At 39.1% G+C, this 13,286-nt stretch overlaps 1 protein-coding gene across 4 annotated transcripts in view; it reads left to right on the forward strand.

The window, feature by feature from the left end:
* Positions 1-3,393: 3,393 nt before the first annotated feature.
* Positions 3,394-13,286, forward strand: part of LOC117523099 (stromal membrane-associated protein 1-like) — a 496,829-nt gene continuing 486,936 nt past the window's right edge. For 2 of the 4 annotated variants that reach the window (XM_034184516.1, XM_034184517.1), the window contains exon 1: positions 3,394-3,788. In XM_034184516.1, the coding sequence (XP_034040407.1) occupies positions 3,671-3,788 (118 nt within the window). In that variant the 5' untranslated portion in view covers positions 3,394-3,670. The remainder of the gene's footprint in view (positions 3,789-13,286) is intronic. The other 2 variants (XM_034184514.1, XM_034184515.1) reach the window with 2 other exon arrangements.

Raw genomic sequence — 13,286 nt, forward strand, 5'->3', positions numbered from 1 at the left:
TTTCGGGTCCTGATGGTTCATGTGTTACTGTGTGGTTGTGAGTCTTGGTCTCTGATGTCTTTGGTACTAGGTTTCTCCAGAGGAACCTCTGGAACCGCTGGAATGACTTTATGTCAAATGAAAAGATACTTAGGGATATTCAGATTAGGCATATGATTAACTTGACAGTCTGCATTATCAGCTCATATTCATGATTTAGTTTGAACTCCAGTGTGAACTAAGACAACAAATACAGTGCCAGTGTCCAAATATATATGTGGCAGTAACTGTACACAGTTGCTGACTGGTGCCAGGCACTTTAGTTCTTCAGTTCTGTTGAGAAGTCAGTGTAGCTCCAGAAAGTAATTGCTCAAATCCTTGAAGTCCTTCAACATGGCCACCACAGTATGAGTCACAATGAATGTATGAATGTGCTGGATGTTTGACCAATGAACACTGAATTCTGAGTACTGTAAAAAAGCATGGTACATGACGTTACTGTGCACACTCCAAAAACTTGCTCAGGCACATCCACCAGTCCCATGGTTGCCAATATAATCAGTGGTTTAGATTAAATTGCAAAAAACAAACAAACAAACAAACAACAACAACAAAAAAAAAGCAAAAAAAAAAAAAAAAAAAAAAAACGAAAAGAAAAAAAATACTTTAGTTAAATTCAGATTCATGTTTGCACAGCAAAACTGGGCCAAAAAAAAAAAAAAATCAGATTATATTATATTAATTCCTTTTCTGAATCATTCCTTCAAAGGAGTTGTCAATTCATTTTCTGCTAATTGTTTTTCTCTTATCCCCAAAAGTGCAGGAATCTCTGTTGTTGTGATTAGAATTACTTTGGATGTAAGCAAACATTTGACCTGAAATGGTTGTTTTGGTTGTCAATATCTGGACAGTGGAAGAGAGACATCCCCTCCACAAAAGGAGAAGGGGTGTGGCCATCTCCATCTCTTTTCTACTTAAAGCAACAGGCACACACACACAAAAAAAAAAACAGGTTGTTTCTTGGAGACCTAAAAATGTTTTCTTTTAGGCTGCACCACCGCAGTATCTGTTGGGTATTTTTTTTCTAACTACAGATATTAATACCTGTTATAAAGACATCCGGTGACCCTAAGTAATTTATCAAAAGGTGATTGATATATAAGACAAATTTTAATTGATTGCTCCATGTCTCTGAACTATTCTCTTTTATTCAATGTCAGAATCAGTTTAAAACTAAACATTAGTCACAATCATCACCAAATATAATTTGTTTGTGTTGCTCCAAATCACTGACAACTGTATGCTATAAACTCATTTTTAACCCAATAACTTTGACTGAGGTGATGAACCTGTACTGCCCCCTAGTGGTGACAGGAGTGAGATGCGCTCAGTCTGAGAGCTCAAAAGGTAAAAAAGTGAGTGTGATTAAGAGGTCATGATGAAACATGACCTGAAGCATTTGTGAGCTGTCATTTGTTTAATTAAGGCTATGTTTCTTATTTATTTGCTCTTTTATTTAATGTTTCATCAGGGACAGCTGGTGACGAAAGATGAACATATTCTATATGTTCAAAAAGATGAATGTAAAATGTTAATGTTTATGTCACCTGATGGCTCATAATATTTTTGTGGTACCACTTCAGTGTAGACAGCGCTGGATTATTGCTACAAGACTTAAACTAATATCATCATTGATCATTTGACAGGGGACTTTTATAAACTAATACCACCCCCTCCAAAAAACAAACAAAAAAACCCTGAAAGCATAAAGAGTTTTGCAACATTTTTGTTCAATATTTTGGGCATAATCACATTTAATTGTGCATAATGTGGTTTTGTATATACATAGGATATTAATTTGTTGTAATTGTTTAACATTTTGTATTGTTTTTACTCTTGTTTCAACACTTTTCCCCAAATGTAAATTTAAAACTGTGATGATGATGACAGTTTGTGAATGAATTCTGCTTGTGTTCCTGTTGTACGATTGTGTGTTAACATCTGAAATTATTTTTATTTGAATATGAATAATTATTTAAAAATGTCATCCTGTGCCTGTGTGACTGTTAACGTCAAACACTGTGCAGCTTTTTGCTGTTGGTCCTGCTGTGTGTTAACATTCAAGGTGATACGCTATGTCTTTTATGCAACAAGAATCATTCTCTTGTTCCCTCTCTGTCATTAGGGCAATTATTTATAGACTGTTTTGTTTGATTTACTTCCTCTTAAGTCAGTGGAGAGTTGAGAAATGTTAATAGTAAGGTAGTCTGGTGGTGGCACAACAAATTTATGAAGTTTATGAAAGACAAAAGTGAAAATATCAGTGTCACAGTGGTTCCTCTTTTAACCTTTTGAGATTATTGTGATTAACACTCCATTGAAGTACTCAGTATGTGCCAGTCTACTATCCAACCTTTATTCTCTGGACCAGAGGTAAGCGAACAAGGGATTCACAGTTCAGATGTACTATGCCGCCTCCATCTTTCCTGTCCTTTCACCCAGATGTTTACCAATAATGCACATATACAAGCGCTTGGAATCGCCAAGCAGTAACACTCAAGCTCACATTTTGACCCCAACCACGAAGTGCAGTTCCTTGACTGGCCACTTGGGGCTGGCTCCAAAACACCACATTCCCTTAGAAGCCCATTTTAAGAGCAGAAATAACATATGTACAGCCTGTTAAAAACAGTTTTGGTCTTTATAGATCATTTCCTCCTCCATGACAACCGTACAGGGGGTGAATTTTTTTATTACCTTATTAGTTTAAGATGTTTTAATTAATAAAATTCTGTATAATTGTGGGGGCGTGGTTTCTTTGAGTGACAGTGGCTGAGCCTGGATGTGAGACAATGGACGTGCCTGGAACACCTTCCTAGGGATGCGCCCAGGGGGCGTCCTTAGCAGATGCCTGACCACCTCAGCTGGCTCGTTTCACTGCGAAGGAGCAGCGGCTCTACTCCGAGCTCCCCACGAATGACCGAGCTTCTCTCACCAACCACCCTCCTGAGGAAACTTATTTGGCCCCTTGTACCCGTGATCTAGTTCTTTCAGTCATGACCCATCCCTCATGACCAGAGGTGAGAGAAGGAACAAAGATTGACCGAGAGCTTCTCCTTTCGGTTCAACTCCCTTTTCGTTACAACAGTACGGTATAGCACATTCAATACCGTCCCTGCTGCGCCGATTCTCCGGCCAATCTTACGCCCCACTGTCCCCGCCCCCGTGAACAAGACCCCGAGGATGGTTGTGATGTCATAAGGCAAAAATCTAAAAGACACACAGAAAACTTGCTTGATGGAGGAAAAAGGTCAACATTTGACGGTCATCAAAAATAAATAAACAAATAATCTAAATCAACTTTTCCATGCTCCAATCTTGAGTTGATCTATTTGGCCAAAATAGTAAATGTGCATCAAATACATAAATCAGTAAATGTTGAGGACATAACACAGTAAAGCAGACCCAAGAACATCACAAATACGCCCTTGAGTAGTGTTACAAATTCCGATAGTCGTGAATGCAGCAGAGCGATGTTGCCTTTGCGCTCTGTTCGTGAGTCGGAACGTTCGGTTGCAGCACGGAGCAGGTGCTGACGGTCAAGTCCAGTTATTTTTGACGCAAACTGAGGACTTGGTGGGTTTCTTTATCGGCGCTACCCAAACAGGATTAACTTGTGAAATTCAACGATATGACGACGCGGTATGAGAGAGAAAAAGCCCAGAAACTGAATGCGCAGCATCAGGCCATTCTCAGCAAACTGCTGAGAGAAGAAGATAACAAGTACTGTGCCGACTGTGAGGCTAAAGGTAACGCCAACAAACAAACAAACAAACAAACAAATGAATAAAAAACAAGCGAGTGACCCCACGGCTAACCCTGTTTTCTGGCTTACAGCTTTGCTTGCATCCTTTTTGACGCTATCAGTCTTGTACCGATATTTTTGTTTTAGCAGTATTTTCATTTCCAAAAAGGTGTATTTCCATTTACCAGTGGAAAAAGACAAAGTGACAGTACAGGTTAATATTAAGTCAAATTACTATGTTCGTTATTTACCGAGAAAAATATCCAACATCCGTTCTGGAATTTCAAAGTAAAATGCGATATTTCGTTAACTATGGTCCCACTGTAAAGAACGAAAATAAATAATTGGAAAGGTGATTTCTGTGCACAAAAAGACATTATTAAGGCTGTAACAACAACTTAATAGTATTGTAACAGTATATAACGTCTGACTAGAACACGAAAACAAGCCATAATAACTTTGGAACATCTGAGTAATTTAGAAAAGAGGGTTTCAAAGTCAGAAACCTTTTGAATCTGTTTTAAAGCAAAAATGTGGAAATAAATGACACGTGCAGGTTAAGATTACTGAGTTAAATTAGATTTGCAACCACTTCTTTTGTTGCTGTTAAATGTTATTACTACACTTGGAAGTTGTTCAAGCGGGAAATATGTTTACACCCCGTTGATCCATTTTCCTTCTAAGCCAGAGCACGTCGCCTTAACTTCTTGCTAGCACAGAGATTACGGGTAATCAAATCACATAGAGGCTCGTAACAGCTCATAAGTACATTGTCTCTGCTGCGTGATAGACTTCATTTTCTATACTTGCTTGTTCTAGTTATGGGGGCTGGAGACAATCCCAGCGGTCATTGGGAAAGAGGCGGTGTACACTCTGGACAGGCTGCCAGTCTATCTCAGGACTATGGCGGACTTGAACCATAAAAAAGGACAAAATTGAGGTGTTCAAGAACAACAACAAGAGAAACGCTGACATTTTTTTCTGCCCAGTTTGTCCTTGGGTTAAGACACGCCAAAATTTAATTCATCCAAGAGTTTGTTTGAGTGTTAAAATTGTAGTTGGCTAGACAGCTATACAATATAAACATATGGGGAAAGCTAAAAGCATGACACTAAAACGTTTCTTGTCACCAATGAACAGGCTAAATTGTCATTATAAATGTCAGGAAGCACAGAGTGGATCCCCCTACACTCAGTACAATAAATGTAAAGAAAAATTTTAAAATGACACATTAAAAATGCAGGTGTTTATCTTAGCATTCCTCAGCTCTTCACTAAATCCAGACCAGTCAATTGTTGATGACCATCGCATTCTTGTTCTTTACCAATAAAGTAGTGAAACCTTTTTACAAGATTACGGGCAAATATTTCGATAGTTTTCTTGGTATAGGTAAGCCATTTGAATTTGATTTGATCCCTGCTTTCTTCTAGGAACGATTTAAATTTTTTATTTTTATTTTATGAGGGGAGGGACGGAGGCGGGGGGGGGGGGGGGGGGGGGGGGTTAGCTTCTCTCTGTCTTTCTCAATCAGGTTTGTTCAATGCATGGCTCATGGTCCACATTCAGTCCACCCACCCTTTCTTTTGGCACACCACAGCAGTTGACTATTTTGTATAAATATAATACCTTATTTTTAATATAACTGTATGCAGTTCCCACAACATCACTATTTGCTTTTGGCTTGTGGTGCTCCATCCAGAATAATTTATAACCCTTAATAAGAAACAATTTGCTCTCAACAGATGTGTGATTTTGAAGTATTTCTCAGTTTCTTTCATTTCTAAAGTTGCGGCGGCTTGTTTGGTAATCTAGTTTCATAATACTCTTTGAGGCTATAATTTGTGGAGACTTTACAGTGCCTGCAATTTCAATTCTCATTGAAATTATATATACACAGTACCAAATCACAAGTTAGCTCAAAATGCTGTACACACGTAAGATCTACCCATTCCATGAGCAAGCACTCACATTTGAATTTAGATTTTGTAATATTTTGTCCATTGTGTTGAATTTGGTGGACAGTAATATCAGAATCAGAATCAAATTTATTGCCAGGTAAGTTCTTAAATACATAATACATAGGTTCTCACATACATAATATGCTGAATATTGTGTGTTATAATGAAATCCAGTGAAGTACCACACTCTAACAGTTAATGTCAACACCAGTCAGCACTTAATGAGTCTATTTTTCTAGTGCTGATTTCACTTAAGGACATCCCCAAAGCTCAAAAGCACATACACTTTTATTTTGAAATTGGATGGTTGCTAAATCCTGTTATGTGTTGGTAAATTGCCGTAGGTTTTGTCTGACCATATCGATGACATGTCCTTGACTAGATTATTTATAAGTGGAAAACGTGCTCATCTTGTGTAGACAACACAAAATTAGAGATTCGGTTTGATTGCTGAGTGTCCTATTTGATAGAGCTGAAGCCTGCAGCCAACACCTTTTACATTATGGTGCCATACACCTGCCAGACTCAGATGTAACGTGTAACTTTACTGTTCAATTTAAAGTGTTGGAGGGGATAAAATACATTATTGGACTCTTTTTTTTTTTTTTTTTTCCTCCAAAAAATGCTCTTTGATTCTGCATTTGTCGAAAACATTGAATGGCATTGGTTCCAGTCAAGTAAAATGTTTTAAAATTTGCAAAATACTGTACTTGCTCCATACAAAGTTTTGCCTGAAGAGGGGGTGGGCTGATGCACAAGCAAGGCCAGGCTTACATTTGTTGGAATGCCAATTTCAATAAAATGTCTGATTTCATCACAAATAAAAAACAAACAAACAAACAAATACTAACTCACCCATTTGTGTCTGTTTTTGTCCTGTACAAATCCTTTTCTCATTCATTAAATGTGTTCCTTGTCAGCTGATGTCTAGCAAGTCCGTCAGAAGGTTTGTGCACGCTCAAATCTTTGAGCGGACATTAGACAGAAAACTTTCCCGGTGGTTGCATGTTTGTTTTGTCCTGTTCTTGTTTGTAGCTTTCCAGTGGACAGCCAGTCGACATTAAACTACTTTCTCATGTCGGTTGCAGAAAAACTGTTGCAGCAGAATTCTGTCTGTCAGCAGTCGGTGTTTGTTCACTTATTCCATCAGAGCCCAAAATTGGAAAAAAAACAATGCATTAGATGATTTTTGCTGGTGGACAAATCATTAATTGAATCTGTTATAATAATTTTACTCAATCCGTCACAGTGTGTGTGTCTATTGCCGCAACTCTCAGATTGCAAACTTTCAAATTGACGCCACTGACGTGACTTTGATCATAACGCCTCTTGAGGTTGAATCGTAAATGTTGCATTTGGAGGTGCGTTAGCAAGGTTAGCTGCTAGCTGGGGAGCCTGTACCCTTACTATGTCCGCCATCTTGCCGTTCACGCATGTCTAAACTTTTTAAACTCCCCTGCTGCCTTTCCTCTACTTCTTACCTCTCCTGACACTGTCACATTATGGGTGAATGATTCTAGCAGATGGTTCTTTATGCTTATTAACCTCCAAGCTTTTATTTTGCTTTTGCAACAATACTGAACTTCTAGCATCTGGACCTTCACAATGCTAGTCATTGTCCTGGAACATTTCCTGTTTTCTTGCACGAGTCTTTCAAAGTAACAACACATTTCAACATAAAGTTCGATACCACTACAACTACTACCAGCGCACACTGATGACGTTATCACAGGTAAGCTTTTCCAATGTGTTGGGATTATGAAATTATTTAATTTTGGGAGGGTGTTATTCAGCTTTAATAAAAATTAATTTATGTGGACATTTAACCAACCTTGGATAAAAAGGGACGGGCAGATGCTAGAGGAGGGGCGGTCCAGCTCATGGATACGGTGCAGTTACGACTGGGTGGTCCACCATGAACAAACATTTAAAGCTCACATATTAGTCCTTTCAACAAGTTTACAAAGATTTCGGAGGTCTCCAAAGCTTGTCTTTAAAGTTTATTGCTAAGTACCCACTCCAACTCTGGATTTCAGCATGCGTCTGTTTCAGCTCTGCTCAAAACACGGTTTCTATGACTGTAGCTTCAAACGCATAGCTGTTTCTGATAACGTCCCTCTCTGAAAGGGGATGTGGCTTGGACTCGTGTGTGTGTGTGTGTGTGTGTGTGTGTGTGTGTGTGTGTGTGTGTGTGTGTGTGTGTGTGTGTGTGTGTGTGTGTGTGTGTGTGTGTGTGTGTGTGTGTGTGCATGCACGAGACACATGTCAACCACAGCAGCTGAGCAGTGCACATGTAGCTATGGCTGTGTTTCAAGTGTAATAAATACACACGTGTGTCAACAGGAACAGTCCAGAAGTGTGCACGCAAAATGGCTGTTTTTTTAAGCATGATAGTTAAGCTCATTGGACTTGGTGGTATGATCACTTGTATATTAATCAGCACTTGGTGTTGAGTGGGGTAGGGGTAAGCACTTCCTTGGGGTCTTCTGGTGAGCAGCCTGCTTCATTGGTGTTTCATTTATCGGCCCACGGCACATCTGCAGGGCTCAACGGCGACATCTGGTGTCTCAGGTGTAAATATATACACTTCTAATTTTGAAGTTGTATCGTGGACAGTCTGTACCAAACCACCCTTTATCTTCAGAATTGTAGCAAATCCTGCACTGTCCTGGCCCTTGTTAAGAAAACAATCCCAAGTGAAATGGTTAGCACACACATACATTAGGGCTCCATATCATGTATCAAAACTAAATTTGATAGGCATCATTCAAAGTCTGATACAGTGGTCCCTCGTTTATCACGGGAGTTACATTCTAAAAATAACCCGCGATAAGCGAAATCTGCGAAGTAGTCAGCGCTATTTTTTACAATTATTATAGATGTTTTAAGGCTGTAAAAACCCCTCACTACACACTTTATACACTTTTCTCAAACAGGCATTAACATTTTCTCCCTTTTCTCTCCTGTGTAAAACACTCTCTTTTTTCTTCTGGGCGAGAAGATTATAAACAGACACACGCAGAACTCTCCCTTCGCTCACTGCCTGTGGAGATACGGATGCGGGACCCGCAAAGAATCCAAGTCCTCTCTCAGTGGCCACGGAGCTCTGCGGCTGCGGTCAACATCCCCATCAAAACAGCGAGTGTAGTCTCTGGACCTGTTGCCAGATTTGGCGCAGCTCCGCACAGCAGACAGGAGAGCGGTGTGAGTGGCCCGCTGCTGCGCTTACCGAGCCTGCAGACTCAGTAAGTGCATCAGAGGCAGTGAGAGCAATCGCGGTGATGCCGACCGGTGCCGAGATCGGCCCGCCTGATAAGGACGCAGAACACAATGCGCTGTTAAAAAAAAAAGCATGCAAATTGCACTAAAAAAAAGCTGCGAAACTGCGAGGCCGCGAAAGGTGAACCGCGTTATAGCGAGGGACGACTGTACTTGATACCTATCTCAATATCGATACATTTATGTGCTTAATACTGCGTATATAAATTTTATTTAAATGCATTCATAAATTGTAGTGTGTGTGTGTGTGTGTGTGTGAGTGTGTGGTGTTAGTGTGGTATCGAGCTTTTTAATGCTTTCGTTCCACTGCTTAATGTGTATTGTGTTAACCTTTTCTTTTGCACATTTTCACCTTTCTTTGCTTTTACCTTATCCCAAATTGATTTCACAACCTGTTTAATATGATTAGTAACCCCAAGAGCCTGAATCATTTATATATGTATGGCTTCCTGAACCCTAACTGCCTTGATTTTAAAGCTAGAACCGCAATGAGACCCAGTTATGCTTAGACGTGGCTTAAAACAAAGACAGTGCTTCATATCGCACTTTAGTTATGCAGAAAAGTTAAAATAAGTCAACATATTTTTATATGGCTCACCAATTCCACTCAGACTGTTCATTAACTAAGTGATGCCCTGGTCCAGATCTGGGAGGAGATCGCCCCAGGAGACCAACTGCCGTCTCATTCGGATCATGTGGGCCACACAATATATATACATATATATAAATTTATATACATAAGTTTTTTACCATATGGAGTCCCAGAGACTCCAAAATTTCAAAACCTAAATTGAACCCTGTGTGGGTTAATTTATTTATTTATTTATTTTAAACCAGCAATCACTCGCAGGTTTTTTTAACCACTCAGAGTATGCAGTTCTGTCTGATAGAACATTATATTTCATTTTTTTCCCCCATATTGTAGTGGCTCAACTCTGTCCGTCATTGTGCGTGCTGCAGTCCGTGTATCTGGGTGTAGCATTGGTGTGACCACTGCAATGTGGTGACTCACCTTAGCCTCTGAGCTGTAATTCCACCCTCAGTCTTATCTCATGCCCACATCTCTCTGTATCCATGTTGTCCTACATATTCTGTGTGTGCGTGTGTGTGTACATGTGTGTGTGATGAAGAAGGGAAGAAGATGAATCCGTTGTGATTACAATTCTTTTTGTTTCTGTTCTTAATGTCTATGTCTGTACAGTATTTACTGTCTAGACTATAATTTTCACCAACATAGTCTTTTACCAATGTGTCTCACATGCTCAACACACATAGTGACACTGCCACTATGTTGAGTTGTACCAGGGTGATGCACTAAGCGTACACACCTCTTTGCAGGCAAACCAGATCTTGGCAAGTGCCTGTCGGGCACACAGCAGTTTGACAACCTGTCCTTGCTTTGTCTCTACTGTGTGTGTGTGTGTGTGTGTGTGTGTGTGTGTGTGTGTGTGTGTGTGTGTGTGCTGAAACATTTTGGTGGCTGCTCTGCTCGGCTGGCTGCGGAGTGTGGGGAAGGGGGTTTCCTGAGTGGAGGCGTATCTCAATGAGATGCGGCGTAATGAGACGTGTCTCCATTCAGGAAATCCCTTCTGCAGTTTGCAGCCCTCAAGCAGGCGAGCATTGAGGAGCACTGACGGTCGCTCATCAACTTTTCATCACAACCAGGATGAAGGGTGTGGCAATTTACCCAGACTGACTCCAAATATGAGTAAATTAAGTATTATTATTTATTTTTTGGTGGCTTTTTTGGCATTTTGGAAATGCACTCTGTCTTTAAAATTGTACATGTACTCAGAGTGGGTGTGCCATCTGGTGTTCAAGAGATGTAACTTCAGCCACTGACCCAACAGTGTGTACATAAACATGTATACCATTAATCACATTTATGTCAGGTTGTTTTTTTACATTTGTGTGTGTTTCAGCATTCTAAAGAGCTAATTATTTCTGAGAGAGACAGAAAGTGAGATAAAGACAGAGAGAGGTAGAGCGCTATCTTTTCTCCATTTTGAAGAAGGAGCACAATTCCACATTTCCAAAATGTCACAACAAACCACCAAAATAAATAAATAAAAGTACTTAATTCTTTCACCAAAGCATCAAATCTAGGTTTGCATCTTAGATGTACCTTCTGGTCAGTGGTGGGCACAGATAACCAAAAAATTAACTTCGATAACAGATAATAAGATAACTGAAAAGTTATCTTTGATAAAGATAAACCACCCAAAAATGTATCGGAAGTTACAGATAATCAATAACCGATAAATTCCGGTGTTGTCTATGGGGCATTTGCAGTTACTAAAGAGCTGAAATTGATTTTTTACATGATCGCTTTTGAAAGCATCAAAAGCAGTAAAAAACTTGAAGAATAACCAAGAATGTTTGACCATGCTGCCCCCTGCAGGAAATAGCACAGACAAATCCTGAGCATCCACAAAATCAACTCTTTACTAATCATAATCATTTTTCTTTCAACATTCTGCCCCTGCTAGAAGCTCTTGTTTACAACAGTGCTCCCACAACAGCGACACACTGAGAGCAGTCATAAAGCCAGCTCCCTATCAATTTCAACACTCCGGTCAGGCGGAGGTCTTGAAAAATAAAGTCATACTAACTTATGGTTTTTTGAAAATACTGATATAATAACTCCATTAATGTCAATTCTGTCATTTGTACAAAGTTAAAATTTAACATATATCTTTTAATGTTGAATAAGGTACTAATTCTGAGGTTTTGTAACAAACACAGACCGCAAAGCATTCTGGGTAAAAGTGCTAAACAGTGATTGGTTCAGTAGTCCATTATGTAAACCAACATGTTAATGTGACGTGTGTCATGTGTTGGTTTAAAGATAAATGTGCTTTTGTAAAATATTCCATTTTTATTTGTAAAAACAGGCATTTTTATGGAGCCCTGGAAGTGTCATCGCAATTGCATGTTTTAAAACTTTTATGATGTTGTAAAATGTGCACTCAATATTAGTAAGTAAGTAAGTAAATTTATTTATATAGTGCCTTTCACAGACATAAGGCCATGTACACACGTTGTCGGGTATTTGTAAAACCAAATATCTTACCCTTTCAGTTTGGGGAAAAAACTTCATCCACACTACGTCGTTTAAAAAAAATCCATCCACATCGAACCGTATAAATGTGTTGTAATTAGTCTGCCAAACCTTTAGGTGGCGGTACTGATTAAAATTCTATCCAATCAGGGGACTTATTCTCTTGTCGTCACTTCCACAAAAACTAAAAACATGGCGCCAACCTCGTTCGTGTGGACCGATAAGGAGTCGGAATTACTTCTAACCGTAGTTTTAGAATACAAAATTAACAAATATATGCACACAAAAAGCGCCTGGAGAATGGACAATACCAACACTTTGACAGCAGCCATGTACCCAGACGTTTAATACTGCCATGAACACTCCTGGCCAGTAGATGGCAGTAGCGGCCTTGAAAAAATGTCAAACAAAATTCCAGATAATCCGTGTCTGCTACATTTAAGATGCGTGGAATTTAACAAACGTAAATACACGTCTATAAACCCAGAGACTATATTCACGAGAGTTTTAGGCACTAGAGTTTAATGCTGTTATCTGTGGACCCTGAACAGAGTGTCTGAAATGCATTTGTCCTGTCGTGAACGTTTGAGATTACCTTATGCTACCCATAATGCATTGCTGCCTGGCACAGCATATGCTCACAAAACCTTAAAAATTAGCACATTACTTTAAAACGAAAACATATATCTGATATTTTCACTTTATAAACTTCAGACATGACAATAATTTTAAATAACTTGTCTAAAATGAGTGGTTAAAATTTGAACCATAAGTTAGACATGTATGCCTCTGGATGACTTGGTGACATTGCGATTATATTAGTATGGTGTTAAAGGAAATGACTTTTTTTTGGTCACCAGTTCTTCTTTGCTTACAGACGATAGAGTGGTTTCTGTTTGCAGAGGGTAGAACAACATGTCTGTTAGGAAAGTTTTAATAGGTAGGTCTCAACAGCTTTAACAGTTTTGAAAATGTTTTTCACTGTTCAGCTTAGTTTAGTACATTATCGGTCTAAAGGTTATCGGACAGTAATTCATCGGAAGATAATTAGTCCGATGATGGTTTTTAAATTGATCTAAAAAGATAATCCGATAATGAAAACATTATCTTTCGATAATTATCTGTTATTGGAAGTGTGCCCACCACTGCTTCTGGTAAATTGGAGCTGAACTTTCAGGTCTTCTTTTTAAGAAATCCACCAACA

Source organism: Thalassophryne amazonica, chromosome 13 (genome assembly GCF_902500255.1).
Source record: "Thalassophryne amazonica chromosome 13, fThaAma1.1, whole genome shotgun sequence".
NCBI classification, from domain to species: Eukaryota; Metazoa; Chordata; class Actinopteri; order Batrachoidiformes; family Batrachoididae; genus Thalassophryne; species Thalassophryne amazonica.